Source organism: Condylura cristata, unplaced genomic scaffold, assembly GCF_000260355.1.
Source record: "Condylura cristata isolate star-nosed mole 26May11 unplaced genomic scaffold, ConCri1.0 scaffold00001, whole genome shotgun sequence".
In the NCBI taxonomy this organism is placed as follows: domain Eukaryota; kingdom Metazoa; phylum Chordata; class Mammalia; order Eulipotyphla; family Talpidae; genus Condylura; species Condylura cristata.
In genome coordinates, this window is record NW_004567102.1 from 66,617,424 (window position 1) to 66,637,266 (window position 19,843).

The 19,843-nt window shown below is 40.0% G+C and overlaps 1 protein-coding gene across 1 annotated transcript in view; it reads left to right on the forward strand.

Annotated features, from left to right (window-relative positions):
- The first annotated feature begins 1,767 nt into the window (after positions 1-1,767).
- Positions 1,768-19,843, forward strand: part of SMLR1 (small leucine-rich protein 1) — an 81,778-nt gene continuing 63,702 nt past the window's right edge. The window contains 1 exon segment of the mRNA XM_004674113.1: positions 1,768-1,894. Coding sequence (XP_004674170.1) covers positions 1,768-1,894 — 127 coding nt within the window.

The window sequence follows — 19,843 nt, forward strand, 5'->3', positions numbered from 1 at the left end:
GTAAACAAAGGGAACAAAAGGATACTATCACGACTCCCATGAGCCGCGGAGGAACAGAACCACCTGAGATGAACCTAGAAAAGGTGAAACCGAATAGCTAGGAAGCCCTGGGATATACAAATTTGCAGTGAGGATAAGCATCCTAGGTGAGGTGCCGAGGGCACGCAGAGGCTGGTGGAGTAACTTACCCGCACTTACCAAAGCAGCTGACGTGGGCTAGGACCGTGCAAACATAGGCGCTGCCCTCACCGGGGCGCAAATTCACAGTGGCAGGAGGGGATCTGTGAATAGCAAGACATGAGGTTAATGCCAACGCTATGCAGGCTTTTGTAATTCAAGCAATTTGTGCAGAATAAGAACTCACTAAACTGGAAACTGATTTGATCGGAACTTTGTAAAACGCAAATTTGGAAAATCAGATGAATAATGAACTACAAATCCCAGTAGACCGGGAACCAAGTTAACAGCTGTCCTCTGAGTCGTTTTTATTAAATGCCAAGTGCGGGCCCTCCCTGGTGGCGCAAAGTGTTAGGACACAGCACTACAAGCTGGCCGCAACCGCTTCGGTGAGAGTTGGATCCCCCGCCCTGGAGGTGACCCACATGGCGTGGCAGACCTCTCCTGCCCGCCTGCTGCTCCCCTCAGCAGTGTACTTCATCAATCTACTTGTTCTGCTCTCCACTCTGTCTCTGATGAATCCTCTCACCACCCCTGCATCTCTGGCTTGTACCCCAGCTCTGTATGCATAAATAAATAAATCTTAAAAAAAAAAATGCCAAGTGCTACTCCAAGAACTACTAGTTTTCATCTATCAACTCACTTGCTCCCTCTAACAATCCCATGGGCTAGGTATGGTCATCGTTGCCGCTTTATAGGAAAGAAACCTCTGGATAAGAGAGGGTAAGTAGCTTGCTCAGTGCCCTACATTTATACTGTGCAAAGCGATGATTTAAATCAAGGTCATCAAACTCAGACTCCATTTTCTATAATCACTTGCAAGATTGTTACAAGAGTATAGAAGAAAGGTGAGACAAATTCACTTAGCCTGTTGCAATGGCATACACGCGATGCTCCATCAGTATATTTGATGAGTAAATGACAGATGAAAGAAAAGAAAACCATAAATGCAAAGAACATTTTGGGAGAAAAGTCAGTGGCAGACAGGCCCTATCAAAGATCTGACAGAGAAGGGGACATCAAACATAATCCTAATGGCTCCTTTCAGGATGGCTAGAAGAATGATGACATGGACACAGAAAAAAAAAAAAAGAGAGAGAGAGAGAAGGAAAATTCAGCTCTGGGGAAAGGTGGCAAATTCAATTTGGGATTAAACAGATGATGGATTTGATGAGATGGCAGAGCATCCAAGTGGAAACCCCAGCATGCCCCTGAAGTGTAGAGCCAGAGCCCGGGGGGAGCAGAGTCAGGGCCACAAAGCTGGTGACTGAGCAGCGTGGAAGTCATGAGAGGAGCAGAATGTCTCTCCCGCTGATGGGAAAAATGAAGTAATGTTCACTCGTGACATACATAATAAAACAAAGAAAACCATCACATGATGCAAGGGGCCAAGTGGGACTTGTGAAGGAACATGGGCTGCCTCGAGAGGAAATAGAGAATATGCAATACTTAGTGCCTCTGCATGCCAGGTGCTCGGATCCTGCAGGCTTTGCTCACAGTGAGGCTGAAGTAGGGCATGGGGCCTCCCCAGAGAGTGGAGCAGGCAGATTCAACAGCATAAATGACTTACAGAAGGACACCAGAGTCATGATGCCAGGACTTCAGCCGGAATCTACAGCCCCAAAGCCCACACTCAGGAACTTCCACTGCAGAAGGGTCCTGCCACGTGTTTCCCTAAGTTTCCAAAGCCCCCTGGAGTCAGAAGATATCTCACTTAGTGAGCCTTGCACCTAATAGGATAAATAAATCACTTGTCACTGCTTCCAGCTCTTCTCCATGGTGTTACCACTAAAATGCTCATTTCATACCAGTTGTTGAGGAAATGTGCAAAAGTGATCCTAATCCATTGAAAACCCACCAATGACTTTGCCCTAGTGGTCTTCATACCTAATTTCTGCAAGAGTAGACTGGCCCTAGGGAAGATGGCAGCCATCGAGGACTGGATCCTGAACTTTGCCTCTGGAAGTCACATTCTCCAAATGCTCAGTGTTTAATATAAAGACATATAGCTTGTGACAACAAAGATGAATATGCTAGTTTATTTGTAAATATGGAGGAAAGAAAGACCCAAAAAAGGCCAAAAAATGATATTTTTTTCACTGGCTTTGCTTACATCAACATATAATCAAAATTTGTATTTAAATTCCACATTAAAACTGCTTTGTAACTGTATGGATTCTCTTAAATGTATGTTTTTAAATTCCCTTTACTTTTCAGATCAGCCAATCTCACAGATTTTTTTGGAATAAATTTCTTCTTTGATACTCTCATTTTGTAGTGAAGTCACACTGACTCACTGCATATCCCAAATCAATAGATGGCTTCTACAAAGAGCATTTTTGACAACTCTAAGGAAAGAATTAAGGGAAACCTATCCAGAGACTGAGACTCAAGTCTGAATGTCTCTCCAGAAATACTTTGTCTGTGGACAGTCATATTAGCAATAATACTGTGTAAGTGCTTCCTTCTAATAGCAAATGAAACCAGGGAACAGGAACTATTTTAACAGGCAGCTCATTGCTTCAGATGCAGAGCTGTTCTCCAATTTGTCTTGAAATCTCAGATCTTTGAGCTGTGCAAAAGTGCTAAAAGCACCTGCATTGGCATTTCTTGAACCTAATTGCCCTCCTTGAAAAAAGGATCTAGCAGAAAGCGAAGAGCTTTTTATATCTCTATGTTAGGAGGTGTGATTCCGGTATATCTAGGACACAATGATTAGCCACAGTGTTAAGGGTCTATCAGACAGATACTTGAGAATATTAACACATTTCCTACCAGTCACGAAAGCCCTTACTATTTAATGGCTGCTCCATGTATGAAGTGAGTTAATGGGGGGGAGGGGTGAGTAGGAACATCATGAGAACAGTTGTGATTCTAGGGGCCCAGGCTTGTGTCTATCAAAAAAACTCACTTGATGATCTTTAGGATTTCAAATCTCTGCTTATTCCAGAATACATGCTCTAGTTTCTAGGCTTTTCTTAGAGGAGGGATAGTCATTTTGTGACATACAAGAGCCCTCTTTCTTTCCCTAATGATTCTTGCAGGCATCTACCCGATGTACTTCTTCTCTTCATTTAAAAACTCAACATTGCCTCTTTGGGGTGAACTTCCCTGCCAACCCCACCAGCATAGTGACCCCATTTTTTCATCTTCTCTCTGAAAACATTATATAGTCTTCTATTAGATTTCTCACTGCTTTTTGTGCTGGCATATGATTGTACTGAGTTAAGATGATCTTAAATTCAATGACAATGTCCATATAAGAGATATGAGAGGACAAACAGAGGAATACACAGCAAAAATGTTCATGTGAATACAGAGGCAGAGACTGGATTGATGCTACCACAAACCAAGCAACACTAAGAACCACCAGGAAGATTCTCCCCAAGAGCCTGAGAAAGTGTGCGGCCCAACAGACACCTTGATTTTGGACTTCGGATCTCCGCAACAATGAAAAAACAAGTTTTTGTTATTTTATGCCACCAAGTTTGTGGTGATTTGTTACAGCAACCCTAGGAAACTCTCCCTGGAAACCGACTTCTTGTCAACCCCCCTGGTTTAGTGTCTGGGCAGCCATGTTGGGACCACAAAGCTCTGTTCCCTCACTTCTTGCGCTCTTCACCATGCTAGGCACAAATCAAAGCTAAACCAACATTTTTTTCCTAGGAGACAGTAAGAGAAAATGTTCTTTGACCATTCCTGTATCTCATTCAAGTTTCTGTCCAAAGAAAATCATCTCATAAGCACATTCCCTGACATCCTACCTAGAATTCTTCTCATGCCTCTAAAGCCATCACTCATTTTGCTTTTCTTTGTGTAGAAACAGAAAGCATGCTACACTGGAAGGTAGAATCCCTCCATTTCATCAAAGTCTATAAATATTTATGTGACCTTGGGAGGGAAAGCAACCTGGATGTCAATGGAAGGAGGAAGTATTTTTGACATGATGTGTTAAATGAGGATCAACAAATGATCATGTCTTGCACACCTGTCAGACAGGGCTTCTCCTACCATGCCTACGACATTACTGAACTGTGACTGAGCTCTCAATCCTATTTTCTTGGTTCCTTTTAAACCAAAACAGATGACTTGGGTCTCTATTCTATACACATTTAAGATAATATCCTGCTTCTGCCATGCTCTCACATCTCAGCAGCTTGTTACAGGAGCCAATTCAGATCATCACCCTTTCCATCATTAGTAGAAAATGAGATAACAAGCATGAGGGAAGCAATGGGGAAGTAGATATAATACATGAGATGTGTATTCATGGGTTTGATGGAGGTGGTCTTCATGGCATCTCAGGACAATCCGTGTTCCACTCAAAAATACTGACAGCTTTTACCAAAGAAAAATTTACCTGAAAATATATTAGATTCCCTCTCAAAAGATGTATAATTCTTCTTCCCTTGCATCTCCTAAAAAGATTAATGAAATAAGATAATGCACTCCAAGAACCTATGGCACTGCCTAACACAAGATAGAAGTTTGGAAATTAAGTTGTTATTTTAAAGACTGAAATATGCAAGCATCAAAGTTCTGGTGTCTTAAGGATAAAATCAGTGTGGAATAAATCCAGTCCATGCCACACTAACCATTGCCCATTGCTTATTATAGAAACAGGTCAGCAGCCCACTTTAAGGCGGTAGGTTGTCAGGAAGCACAAAGGCTGGACACAGAGGAAAGAAGCAAGAAGAAAAGAGACATTTTCTCAAATCCATGGAAACTAGACTTACATAAATTTCATTATACAATTTGTCATTGCTACAGACTCATCGACTATTTTCAGCTTTATTTTGCTTTTGCTTTAAGACAAAAAAAAAAAACATCTTGTGGCTGCAAATATGAATTAGGACACTCACCCACCTGTCTCCTTCACCTGAGCTCTCCCACCCTAGCGTGTCTGTCGCCATTTGGAGGTTCTAAATCCATCTCTGGAGTTCATGGGAGGTCAGTGTGATGGTGACCCCTCCCCATGGGTCTGATTTCAATAAGGGCATTAAAAATTGAAAATCAACATTCACATGTTACTGAATTGCTTCAAGGAGGGGTGAAAATGTAGCAGCTCTTATATATATAAGTGAAATTGGTTTTGATACCCAGGTCTTCATGAATAGAAACTATACTTCTTTCTATCATGAAAAACACCTCAAGGTTAGAGGGAAAGTGGTAAATTTGTGCCTTGAATTTTGGTCACTAGGACTCTAAGACTGAAACTCACCCTGCAGTCCAGCCCCCACATATCATGTAGCAATCAGACTTGTGCCTTTCTTAGAGATTTTTTATTTTTTATGTTTATTTTTATATTTTTTAACATCATTTTAAAATTTTTGTACATTGTGAGCTCTTCATCTCGGTGCAGTGCCCATGAAGTTCCCACCCCCAGTTCACCCATGCACCATCACCGTAGCTCCTTGTACTCATCCCACCCATTTTGAACTTACTCCCCTCTCACCCTGCAGAATGTCTCGGGTTTACATTTATCTGTTACTTTTGTTATTTACTTTATTATAAATCCCCCACCCCCTGCCGCCGCCCCGATCCCTTATTTGGATCATACATTCCTCCTAACTCTCTATGGAAGCCAGGATTTCCTTAGCCACTCATGGGTGGGTTTTCAGCAGTGTCCTGTTGCAGTAGCTTACAGGGTCAATGGTGGGAATCTCTTCCTCTCTCTGCATTCTGTATTAACACATTGGTAGCTTCAAGTCAGCCAAAACAGGGAATATTTACACCACAGAAAATTACAAATGTCATCAGGACGTTTTGTTTAAAGACAGATGTGATGAAACAATTATGAGCACAGAACTGATTATACAAAAAATGAGTGGTAGAATCACAAGGATGTCTTGTACTCATGAAGAAGAGAATTAGCAATAGATTGGAAAATGGGGGGAAAAAAGAGGTGATAGATGTCTCAGTTGCATGGATACTATGGAGGTGGGAGAAATACAGAAACTACACTTAAGGGGAGAAATCAAACAAGTACAAAAATGAACAGTGATGAAAGAAAATATGTAAACAAAAGTAATGATTAAAAAAAAAGTTTGTATAAAGGTGGGGGAGAGCCCAGGTCAAAGAATACTGCTGTTTATCTTTCCTTGAATAACTGGTACCCCCCCCCACCTCCCACACACACACTGTAGGGTCCTCCCAGTCCCATTCTTATCTGACATATTCATTTGTATATTCTCACCTGAAACTTCTTACCAGTCATCTACATAAAGACATTTGTAAAATCCATAGAGTTGGCCCTCCCTGGTGGCGCAGCGGGTTAAAGCACAGCATTAAGAAGCTTAAGCCACCTCTGCATGAGTTCAATCCACGCCTGCCCCAGAGGAGATCCACTTGGCGAGGCAGACCTCTCCTGACCCACCCGCTGCTCCCCTCAGCAGTATACTTCGTCGATCTGCCTGTTCTGCTCCCCACTCTGTCTCTAGTGAATCCTCTCACCCTCCGCATCTCTGGCCTGTAACCCATTTCTGTATGAATAAATAAATCTTAAAAAATAAATTAAAAAAAAATGCATAGAGTTCACCTTCTGAAGCTGTGCTCAGTAAAATGTGTATAACATACAGTATTTCAGTGTAATACCACATACTTGCAAACTGATTTGAATTTTAATTTAAACAAAAAAAAATCTTTATGAAGCAATATCAATCATTCATTTTTATTTTTTTCCTATGACCTGTAAAGAACTATTCATCTTTATGTCAAGCTACTATTTTTCACATAGAAGCCTAGTGCCTCCCTATATTTTATTTTAGTTGATGAATTAATTGACTTCTTGCACTAGTGAGAAGCAATAAACTGTTTATAAGAAATAAGTATTTCATACAATTTGCTACTTTAAGAATGAAGGGCAAACTAATCCATACATGAGCTGACAGGAATGGCTTCTAAAATATTCATTTTTCTTTCTTTGTTTACTAGAAAGGAAAAAGGTTTTGTGACTCTGGAAAAAATAGGAAATGAAAGATGCATAAAATTATATATCTGAAGGACCCTCCGTGGTGGTGCAGCAGGTTAAAGCACAGCACTGAGAAGCTAAAGCCACTTCCACCCCAGAGGTGACCCACATGGCCCGGCAGACCCCTCCTGACCCACCCACTGCTCCCCTCAGCAGTATACTTCGTCGGTTGGCCTGTCCTGCTCCCCTCTCAGCACCCCTACATCTCTGGCCTGTACCCCAGTTCTGTATGCATAAATAAATAAATCTTTAAAAGAATTTCAGCTAAATCTTTGTAAATGAGATTTTGGAGGCTTGCTCAAGTTGTCTTTTTAACTGTTGTTTTCTGTCGTTCACACAACTATGAACAATAATCATAATGAGAAATGGAAGTAAAATAACAAGTAGTTCCAAGTACGGTGTATGTTTAAATTTATTTAATTCTCATAACTTTCTAAAATAAATGTTATTGCTATCCCCACATAGAGTAAGAACAAAATGTTTTAGTAAGATGCCCAAAGTTACAGGGCAAAGTTTCAAGGCCAAAAAGTGAAAGAACCTGTATTTAAAGGCAGGAAATCAGCCTCCAGAGTTTGTTCAACCAAAAACCCAAAAGCTTGGCTGAGTCTTCTACTATCCCTCTCTCTCTCTCTTTTTTTTTTTTTTTTTTTTTTTGAAGTCAGATTGATTCACAAGCTGCAAAAATTTGGGAATGAGAAAAAGGTGCCTTTTATGTGTAAAGCACCAGAAGTGCCCCCTACACAAGGCACAGAAAGCATTTGCCTTCCTTTGGCTTATAACATAGTGAAGAAATTAACTAAATAAGCAAATATTTAAAGAATAATGCAAAGAATATGACTTAGTCTAGGGAATAAATGAAGTGACCTTTAAGTGGATATCTGAAAACTGATAAAGAGTTAAAGAGTGAAGGGATAGCAGTAGAAAAGGCCAGTGATAAGATAGAATCTCAGAGGGTCTGAGGGACTGCAGCATATAGCCAGAGACAGAAGATATATGCTTCAGTCCCTCAGACCCTCTCAGGTTCTATCTAGCATATAGCCAGAGACAGAAGACAAGGACAAGAGATGAACTCGAGTGGTTGGAATTTATTTAGAGAATAGAAGAAAACCACTTAAAAACTGAGAGAATAGAATGATTGGATTTACATATTTTAAAAAAAGTCATCAGAAATGTGTTGAAGGCAGGATGGTCTCTGCCCCTATCTATAGTGAGTAGCTCAGAAGAGAACATCATTTCCTTCCTATACATACATAAACTTATGGAGAATCTTCCAGAAAAGGCCCACAAACTCCGCCCTTAATCACAGAGTTGTCTGCTCTGTTTCTCCCTATGTTAACAAAACTCCTCTTGAACTGCTCCCTTCCACTCTACAGCTTCAATCCCTCTACTGAAACTGCTCTTGTCAGAGTCAGTAGGAGTGACCTCGAGTCCCAGGGTAACTTGGTGGTGGTCATTCTTCAGCAGGAGTCCACACAACACCACAGATCCTCTAAAACCACTTCATTCTCTTCGCTTCCCTGACTGATCCAAATACAAGTTAGTCCTACTTCATTCACTTCCCCCTTGGGCCATCCTTTGCCAAATTCCTCTTCTTCGTTAGGTTTAAATGCCACATGGCATGTCCAGGACTTTTCCCACTCCACTTTCTTCTCCATCCACACCCTCATCCTGCTGATGGTATTACAGACCAATAGCTTTAAATGCATCTAAATGCAAGTAGCGCCCAACTGGACGTCTCCAACTTGACATCTACCCCATGTTCCTGTGTATGGGGTAGGTCCCACAAATTGACTATCACATGGTTGAGCTATCATTTGACTCGCATGTTTTGCATTTATGTCAGATAGTGAATGGTAGTTGCCATTGAAAGATGAGTGTTGATATTTACAAATTAACTGGGAAGGTATATAAAAAGTGTTACCTAACTCCATAAATGTTGTCAACCCAATATATTTTCAGTTAACTAATTTTTAAACTGTGGCATGTGGAGGCAGTGAGAAGAAGGAAGGAGTAGCTGCTGGTGAAAACGAAGAAATTACCTAAATCCTACTGTTTAGATGACTTCCCCATGTTTATAAAATCCAGGAAGAATGGAAAAGAAAATGTTCGTAAATCAATCTCCTTCACCACTTGATAGTAGTGCTTCATGAAGTTCCCATTAAACCTCTGTGTGCTATGTAACCAAGGTGATATGAAATAAGGTGTCCTAGATAGGTGGTTCAGAGGAAATGAATTCTTTGTACAATAGAAATTGGATCATTGTCATCTTTGTGTCTCCATCAGGACCCAGCAAAGTGCATTGTGTGAGAACAATTACTAATGAGCTCATTTTCTACGAGAGAACTAGTTAGGCGCAATCAGTTATAGAATAGTCTTTTCTAACCTCCTTAGTGCAGCCTAAAATAACCCCAAATTAATCCATGAGTGGGGATAATCTTCACTGCAGAAGAACGAGCACCATTTTGTATACAGTCTGTTAGGGTCTTCCCTGTCCTAGCCACCAACCACCTGGGAAGAAACATCATCCCAACTCAATAAACCAAGGGACCTGGACCTCTGGATTATGGCCTCAGCAAGTACAGCACTTCCCCAGGGACCCCTGCCCTTTATTCAACAGCCCTATACACACCTAGGTGCTTTTGTAAATGAACAGTAATTACAGTCATCTTCACAAGCAGATCACTGATGTGGAAGTTATTTGCAGCTCAATGACTATGCATACAATATAATTTTTATTGTTATATATTACACTAGACTCCTATCACACTTTTCTTAGTCTTATAGTGTATTGATTATCATCACTCAACTTATCTCAAGCCAATACTGATTTTTGCCCAACTACTAACTCATTTTTTAGAGAATAATTTATAGAGCAAATAGGCATGATCTTCTAAAGGTATCATAAAGAAATGCTTTTTAAGATCATTTTCTTTAAGTTGTGCTATTTAGAACAAGTGTTGTGTTTATGTTTAAATATTTATATTAGCATTTGACACCATTCACCAACAAACACATCTGAAATTTTTGAACAAAAGGCCAAGAAAGCACGATTGCAATGATGCCAAATCCAGCTACTTCTGTATTTTTACACAGTACTTTTTTTTTTTTAAGATTTATTTATTTATGCATACAGAACTGGGGTACAGGCCAGAGGCTCAGGGGCATTGAGAGGCTTCACCAGAGACAGAGTGGGGAACAGAACAGGCAGATCGAAGAAGTACACTGCTGAGGGGAGCAGCAGGCGGGTCAGGAGAGGTCTGATGTACCATGTGGTCGCCTCCGGGACAGGCGGGAATCGAACTCATGCGGAAGTGGCTTTAGCTTCTCAGTGCTGTGCTTTAACCCACTGCGCCACCAGGGAGGGCCTACACAGTACTATTTTAAATCACATTCATCTGTATTTTCCTTCACTTAGGAGCTGCCAGCTTGTATTAAAGTAGCAATCATCTATTCAAAACCCAGAATTTCCATATCACATGAAACATGATAAGACACTGACCTTTTTTGACCTTTTTATAATGATCTTCTTGTACCTTCAAATAGAAAATGCCTTAACAAGGAAACAACTCTTTAGTCCCATTAAAAGTTCACATGTTAAGTTATTTTGATGATGCTAAAGAACAGACACCTAAATTACATTAAATTTTCTGATTGTCTTGAGTCTGAAGCTTTTGATAAGGTGATTGCTATGTGAGTGTTAGATTGTCAAGCTCAAGAGCAGTAGTGACTGGGTAACTGGAGTAATTTCTGACACATAATAGCCTTCAGAGTAATAGAGATAGAAGTGATTGCAACAGAACTCCACGTTATTAGGGCCTGGTTATGAGGTTTCTAGCTCTTTTCTTTCTCGAAGCACCTTGATGAATGGAAACATTCTGTACTTTCAAACTGAGCCCTGAACTCACCATCTAAAATAAGTGAAATGAGAGGATCAGTTTACAAACCACTCACAGTAATACTCAAGAGTCCAAGCATCTGCTTTGCAAATGTACTTTAGATATACCCTCTCTCAATAGTAGACTTTTGTAAAGGTGGATAAAATCCAGAAATTACAATATGATATTAAAATTTTGCAATCAAGAGAGAGTACACTAGGTTTTAAAATATACTATTGCTAGAATAAAGATATGAAAATTTTTTCAAAGAATCTCCTTCCTTCAAAACTTTCTATAAATTATTAATTATTACAACTCAAAATAACTCAAAAGGAAATTCTGACTGCTATATCTAGTATATAAACTACAGAAATAATAAGTACATGGGTTAAACAATGTCCATATATGAACTATAACAACTGTTCAATGAGCAAATAGCTATTAAGTATCTATGAATAAATACTATGCTTAGTGCTGGGTAGGTTCAGTACCCAACCCAGGCCAAAACTGAGCTAGCCTTTCTGGGGCTTTTCATTCCACATGGATGGCAGGACAAATTCACAAAATAAGTTAGTGTTGCTACTTGTTTAGTTTCATCAGACCTGGATTTCTTGATTTTACTTACAGTATATACGTGTGTTCTACTGTGGTAACATTGCTTTACAACACCGTGTTTTAGAAGTACAGCATGTCCATTTCTAGGTTTTTATTTGCCACACTGCACCAGCTCCCAGAAGCCCATCACCATAGCCCATTGTGCTCACTCCCCAAGTTGTTTCAGCCCTTTTTCCATCTCTCACTCCCCCGTTGGGTGCCTTAGTTCTATAGTTTTCCCATTCAGGAGGGTATCTCTTTGTTTTAGTGATGCTCTGATTCCCTGTGCAGCTTTTCAGTTTGCTAGAGCCACAGTTACTTATGTTCTCTCTTACTTTCCTTGCTGCTGGAGGTGACTCCACAGTGACCTTTCTGAAGCCTACATCATGGAAGGCTTTGCCTGTTTTCTCTAGGTATTCGGGTATTCTTTTAGTTTCATGGAGTTGTATGTATAATTTCTTTTCCAGGTTCAGGATATTTTCCTAGATTATTTCTTTTAACAAGTTCTCAGTTCCTTTCTCTCTCTCTTCCTTGTCTGGGATATCCATTATTCTCTACTGCCTTTCCCTATGCAGTGGGATAGTATCAGAAATGTTTCTTCGTTTTCCCCCTTTCTAGCACTCTTTCTTTCCCACCTGGATCCTTTGTGCATTACCATATTCAAAGTCACTGATTTAATCTCCTATTTGGTCTGTTTCACTTTCATAGCTTTCTCCAGAATTTTTTATCTCTTCCATTGATCTTTTTACAACCTTCATCTCCATTGATTTCTTACTTAAAACTTTAATGTCAGTCTTCAGTACACTGAGTTCATTTCTCAGGACATTCATTTGTCTGTATTCTTGTATACCTTTGATCGGTTTTTCTCTACTTCATTGCATTCAATTTCTTTATTATAGCAATTTTTAAACTCTATAACAAATAGTGAGATTCTTCTGTCTTTGTGATTGGGTTCTTGACATTTGTTCTCTCTTTGCGGTATAACATTCCCTTGATGATGCAGGATGCCATTTCTTGTGTTTTTTCATATCCATATAATTTGCTTTCAAGGCCTCTCTGATGTCAGCAGGCATCTGTTGAGGAAGGCTTCACCTTCTCCCTCTTGCAGGGAGCTAACTAGGGTCATTCTGACCTTGGCGGAGCACTTGAGGGATTGGCTCCATGCTCATGCCTGCTCAGGGAGCCCTCCAGGGACTTTGACAGGGAAACCTAAGAAAACCTACTCTGATTAGTGTCTTGTTGGGGCCCCAATGAAGCACATCACACACAAAACCCTGGATTTCTTATCCAATGAAGAAAGGTATTATAATGCCTATTCTATAGGAGTATTGATAGAATAATGTCAGATTAATGTCTATAAAGTGAGTTAGGAACTATATAGCATTGATTAGCATTCATTATTGCTACCCTTACTGCTTTTCGTGCCACTGATGTTGTTGCTATTAATGGAGAAGAGAGTATCAGGAAATATCTGTTTTAAGCATCATCAGAATTGAAGGACAAAAGCCAGAAATATAGTTTAGGCTTAGAGACCTTGATTACAGATTTGAAGGGCAGATAACATTCTAGTTCTAAATAAATGGGGGTAAATAACAATGTGTTCCATGCCCTTCTTAAAAAGAGTATGGGTGGAGGGGAAGAACTCAGGAAATGCTTGCAGTAATTTCCTTTTAGGTCCTCTGTCAGGAGACACCACATACCCGGGGAAATTCATCTAGGATTCAAGATCAGGAGGGAATTGAAAGACTGAAAAAAGAAAAACAAGACTTTTTCCTAGAACCTGACTTCCACATTCCCCTAGCTTTAAGCCAAAGCACAACAGAGCAGGAGGAAACAGACAAGTTCTGTGTTTCACATTCTCTCTCCTTTTATCTCTTATTTTCCGTTTTGCCTGCTTCAACCAGAAAGTCTCCCCTCTCCTTCCTCCAGTCCCCAGACTTTTGAACTCAACACTGATTTGTGTACCTTCCGCCATAGTCTAATACCCTAACAAGTGTGGTATGGGTTTTTAACTCTGCCTGGGAGGAATAAGACTTTTTCTTCTATTCAGGTTCATTTACCAGACACTACAAATTAGACAGGTTACATATTATATTTGATGTTAATTTTTGCAAGGGGTGAGGATTTTCCTAGAAAAGAAATAAAGACTCAAAGAAGAGATAAACCTGAGACTATATACCACTAAGAGCATCAAGTGTGAAGCTGCAGTTAGACAAAGGAAAAGCATCCGGAGCTTGCGCCATGCTCCAAAGTGTGGAAAGTTTTAAAAATCAGGCAAACTAGGAGCTAAGGGCTCTTTTAGCAAAGTTTGCTTGCGTTAGCCTTTCTCAGCACAAAAATTCCCTTTTTCATGGCCGTAAAACTTTGCCCAAAGAGGAGATTTATGGCAACCCTTACTCCCCAGGAATTTGTGCTTTTGGTCAGATGAAGATAGTTCTGGGAAGACTTCTTTTCCTATTAGTTGAATCTTCAAAATATTCACCTCAAAATGATCCTTAAGTCAAAATGGCAATGGGAGGTGGAGGCTGTACAGTCTAACCCCTTTTGATTGCAATGACATGTAAATAAGACTGAGAATTAAAACGTCCAAACTTAACTGCCAGTTCTGAGTGTGCCTGTTATATTGTTTTCCCCATATGAAAAGAATAATAAATTGCGACAAGGTAATACTTTACTGTTGAGTGACTATTCTAAAGTCTCAAAGTATAGAGGTAGTTTTTACATGCTACCTTTTCTAATAAAAAATATAAATTAGAGTGTGCATAGAGAATATTCTGAGCTGACTATTACAATGCTGTAAGTTGTACATGCACACAGCTAAATGTGCGCATGGCTCAATTTGCACTGAAATTTTGGAGAACAAGGAATGAAGGGTATTTATTAATTTTATTTGTCAAAGAAATGATCTCATTTCTATTTTTCATGATCTTAAATGAAACCAAATTTATTTCTTTAAAGATATTTTTAATGCAGAAAGAAAAATCGCCATTGTAGGCATCAAATATAACCTTAGCAAATTATCTCCCATGCCTTACTTCTAAAAAAGCAGAAACCAAACTTTTCTTACAACACAAAGCCACACATAAATTCTTAGAAATTTCGGTTCAAACGATAGTGCTGTTCTCAAAGCAAACTGCTTCTTGCTTTTTAAAATGTTAGTAGACGTTTCATATCGCGATTGCTCCATGTCAATAGTAGCATTTGTCTTTTGTACCCCAATATCATCAACATTTCTTTAGTATGCCATTACTTTGACACACTGGGTGAAGCTCAAACTGCAAGTTACTATGACAACAGAGGTAATTGTAGCTGCCTACCCCAGTATGTGTCTCTGTAAATCACACTTTTAAGGGTAATTTTTCTAACAAAGCATTGTTTAAATTGTTTCAAAGTTATAGCAATTATGCCTTTGATTATAAACATCAAAGTGGGGAGAAAAGTGAATTTAGTCACTCTGGCCCAGGATCATAATAATATGAGCCACAGATAGAAGCAGTTTTAACAGGAGGCGCCTCCTCAGGCGGCAAAAATGTTGCCACCGGATCACATTTACACTAGGTTTGCAGAATGTAAGTCTGTACTGATCTTCCCTTCCATGTAAACCTACCTGGGATCTGTCCACGGGTGGCTATGATGAAGACCTCTTCATAGCACTGAGATGGAAATGACTCATTTTCCATTATTAATTTCATTTCATCTATTAAAATTTTTGAGCACTAAAATTGTTAACAACATTTGTTTCCAAGGTGTTTTGTGCACGCCGGTGTCTAGGTTTCTCAGGACATGGCAGTCAGACCGGCCTGCAGTAATCTCATAGTTCAGCAGGGGCCAAAGATCTGCTTCCAAAACTCTGATGGAGTTTCAGGGATGCCAAATCGCTTTCCTCCTGGGTTGTTGGCCAGAGGCCTCCTTCAACACTTCTCAGTGGGCTCCTCTACAGGACGACTTACAACATGGAAGCTGACTTCCTCCAGAGCAAGCGATTCAAACTAGCGAAAAAGAACCTAAGACAGAAAATTCAGTCTGTTAATAAGCTAACTTTGGAAATGACACCTTATTACTTCTTCTACCACATTCTCTTCATTAGATGGCAGTCACAAAGTTCGACCTACTGAAGAGGAGAGAAATTAAGTTCTGCCTCTGAAAAGCAGGAGTATCAAAAACCTTGTAGACACATTTTTAGAACCACCACAGTAAAACTATGCAAAATGTTAACTAATACTACTCATCTCATATATTTACCAAAACTACCACAGCTAGATAGTGCTTTCAGATATTAATTTGGTTTTTTTCTCTTGCATTTTCCCTTTACTCATCTTCCCATCTTTCCCTTTGCCCATCTCCCAGGTCGACCTGGAAGATGGGACTTGGGTTGCCTCACAAAAGTTCCCCACAGCTGAGAGTAGTCCCAGGTGCCAAGCAGATAAAAGCAGTGATGTGAATGAAAAATGCCCATTGGAGGAGTATACCCTCTTCCAATAACTATCAACACTTTGTCCCTGTAAAATAGGCAACTGTGAGGCCCTCCCTGGTGGCGCAGCGGGTTAAAGCACAGCACTAAGAAGCTTAAGCCACTTCTGCATGAGTTCGATTCCCACCTGCCCCGGAGGTGACCACATGGCGAGGCAGACCTCTCCTGACCCGCCCGCTGCTCCCCTTAGCAGTGTACTTCGTCGATCTGCCTGTTCTGCTCCCCGCTCTGTCTCTGGTGAAGCCTCTCGCCGCCCCTGAGTCTCTGGTCTGTACCCCAGTTCTGTATGTACAAATAAATAAATCTTTAAAAAAAAAATAGGCAACTGTGGGGTGTGACCCATGAAAATGGGAGGGAGAGGGCTGGGGAGCAGCTAGTGTCAGCACTTGACTGATAGAAAATGAAAAGGTGATACTCCTCACACTTGGTGGTGACTGAGCCTGACAGTTACGCCCCTGTAAAACTAAGCCCTGGCCAGCTCAGACACCCAGAGGCCGCTATAAATGACTCAGCTGACCTTCACTCCAGACCTCACAGCTGAAGCAACAAGCTTAACTACACTTGTCCAAACACATAGAGCTGGTGGGAGATGGCACCAGGAACTCAAACCTGACCTGACCAAGCACCAAATCTTCACATAAAGCCAGACCGAAAAGGAGCAAATTATATGCTTATTAAGTATATATAGCATTTATCCATGAGAACATCTGAAAGCCAAAGGATATATCAAAAATGTGACCTTGCAGACCCTTCCTGGTGGCACAATGGGTTAGAATGCAGCACTGTTAGCGAGTGGAAGCTGCTTCAGTGAGGGTTGGATCCCTGGCCCGGAGGTGACCCACATGACATGGCACACCTCTCCTGAACCCCCTGCTGCTCCCCTCAGCAGTGAACTTCGTCCATCTGCCTGTTCTGCTCTGCCTGTTCCCACTCTGTCTCTGGTGAATCCTCTCACCGCCTCTGCATCTTTGACCTATACCCAGTTCTGTATGCATACATAAATAAATTAAAAAAAAAAAAAGTTGCCTTGCACACAGAGAGCGAATAGATGGATAGATGGTGCTGCTGTGCAAAGACAGCATTCGGGCTCGAGTGCACGGCCCAGGGTAACTGCGTGCATCTGGTCTTCCCACCCAAAAGCACCACAAGAGCAGAGTGTGGATCCCAGAAGGTCTCACCCCTTGCCCTGGCAGAGTTGGAGTTAGGGGCTCAAAACAGTTTTGTCGCCATCATTTCCAATCTTATCAGTTTTTAATTCCTCAAAAGTCCTTGTCTGCTTCTGAACAGAGAAGCAGTAGAGAGCGGGGGAAGAAGTATTTCTGTACAGATGTTTTGGAGAACAATTTGGAGTAATAGATCATCAATATGCATACAAACAATAAAAAATAGATCGTTTTCTAGCATTTTGACATCTAACATTTGCTATTAGCTCTTCCAATGTTGATATTTGAAGCACTAGAAAAGTTTCTTCATTTATCATTGAAGTTGACAAGTGCTTTATGTTAAAGTAGAGACTGGATAGAAATGTTAAACACATAAAAGATAAGTCTCTGAGAAATATCCAACTAGAGTCTGGGTTAATAAAATGTGTAACAAAATAAATTATTATATCAAGTTACTATCTATGTTTCAGTGAAATAGAAATTAACCATCACTGCTTTTTTTAGAAATTGTTATTTATTTTCTTAAGTCATTTTAGACAGAAAATATCAGTCTCTCTCACACATGGACCTACACACAAGCAAACACACTTATCAAAACTGCAAAGATTGTTTTTTCTCTTAAATTTTCTTCTAATTACAAAAGCAACTATTTTGAAGACCAAAAATCTTAAAGTTCCAAAAAGCCAGGAAAAAAAAAGAAAATTCATATAATCATCCAGAGGTAGATGTTTCTACCTTCTTCTATACTAATTGAAATGAAACAATATATTCAAATTTGTGTTCTGATTAAGGGTACAGCAGATGTTTCCTCCTTTCATTAAGAACAATGTGGCTATATGTTACTAAATCAGGAAAGTTAATGGAACTTAAAAAACAGTAATTTCTCAACTATAATAATTGAGTCAGGAAGTAAAAAGAAATTGAATTATCTGATTCCCAATGTATGAAAGAACATTGTTATATGTAATCAGTTCTGTTTAATTCAACAAATGTTTGCTGAATGCCTAATGTTTGAGGGGCAGTAAGGGGTTAAAAGGCCTTGTTTGTGACCGCATGGAATTGAAAGTTTAGTTGAAAAGGCAACATGTTCTTATTTGTGCAAAACACCACATGAGGAACCGTACATACCATGAGGTCCACAAAAGTTCAGGAGTCAAAAGACTGAATGAGGTTTGAGGGGACAGCAAATGCATGTACCTAGTATCACACAGACTACAATCACAGGGATCATCTCAGGCTGTCTGTCCATTGTGCAAATCTACGATTCCCCAGGTTCCTTGCTGAAATGTAGGCGGTGGGAGCCCATAGGTGAGGCAGGGGCAGATCAGCATCTAATTTCTTCTTGCCCACAGGCTCCCATTAGTCAGCATAGGCAAACTACATAGATAAAACTGGACTGTAAGGAAACAGTAAAACCATTAGCGACTAAACCACTAACGCATATGCAACTCATGGATTCTATTTAAAATCATTAACTACCCCCAAAGTTAATGCGGGTCAGTTTTCTTTCACTAATAACATGAGCTGTTCTGAGCTCTGAATGGTTTTAAGTCTTTTTTGAAAATATGAAAATGACATTTTTATATGTTTAATATAACCGAAATGAAATATATTGTAAATTTTTTTTGAAGCCAGAAATCAATACGGAAGCTGTAACCTAAAATATGAATTTTCAGGTAAAGATCTGATAACTCACTTGAACAAATGCAGTATTTGATTGTTAACTCTTATAGCTACTGTTATAATCATTACAGTGAAACTGAAACCACATCACACCCAATATGTTGTAAATGCTCAGTCTTTTGTATTAGAAGGATGATTGGAACAGATTATATGAGTCATTAAGAAAAGAGATTCAGTACTTCAATAAGCCATTAGCTCTAAATGAGCAACACCCCATGATATCCTGGCAGTAGCCTCTTCTAAGGTGGCGCCCACATTGTAGCAGGTGGGGAGCAGACCCCTGGGTGCACCGTCCCCACTCTAATTTCTACATCTATTTTGAAGCTGTAACTGCTCAGTGCTAAGAGTAGACAGACTTTGCGCCCAGGAAAGGTAGATTCAGACAGAAAGAGAAAATTTGGCATTTAGTATATTCCACATTTTTTAAAATTCATTGAAGAGGGTAAAGTTGAAAGGAAGTAGACTCAGAGAAGAAAATGTCTGTGTCCCTAGTACAGAGCCAGTCTGAGAGTGGATGACTATCTATGTCAAGACCTGGGCATCACCTTGAAAGAGGCACTGGGCCCCTGCTGTGAATCCTAGAAGACTGTGAATGGAAGCTAGGAAAAACATCCATCCTGGCTATAGATGGGTCCCAAATATAGACAATGCTCCCTCGTTACAAGGGTGAAATTTAAAGCCTACAAGGAGCTCTTAGTCTCAAGATTCAGTGTATGACTAGACTTTTACATACACATAATACGTAAGTCAGACATTTTCAGAATTCTTTGGTAACTCCATAAATTGCAAAAATAAATAAATAAATAAATACTGCCTCTATGAAGAGGAACCAAAAGGAATTGAAAACCAGTTAAGAATAAAAGAAAGGTAGGTAGACATATACAGAAAAGGAGATGGCTGTGGTGGTAAG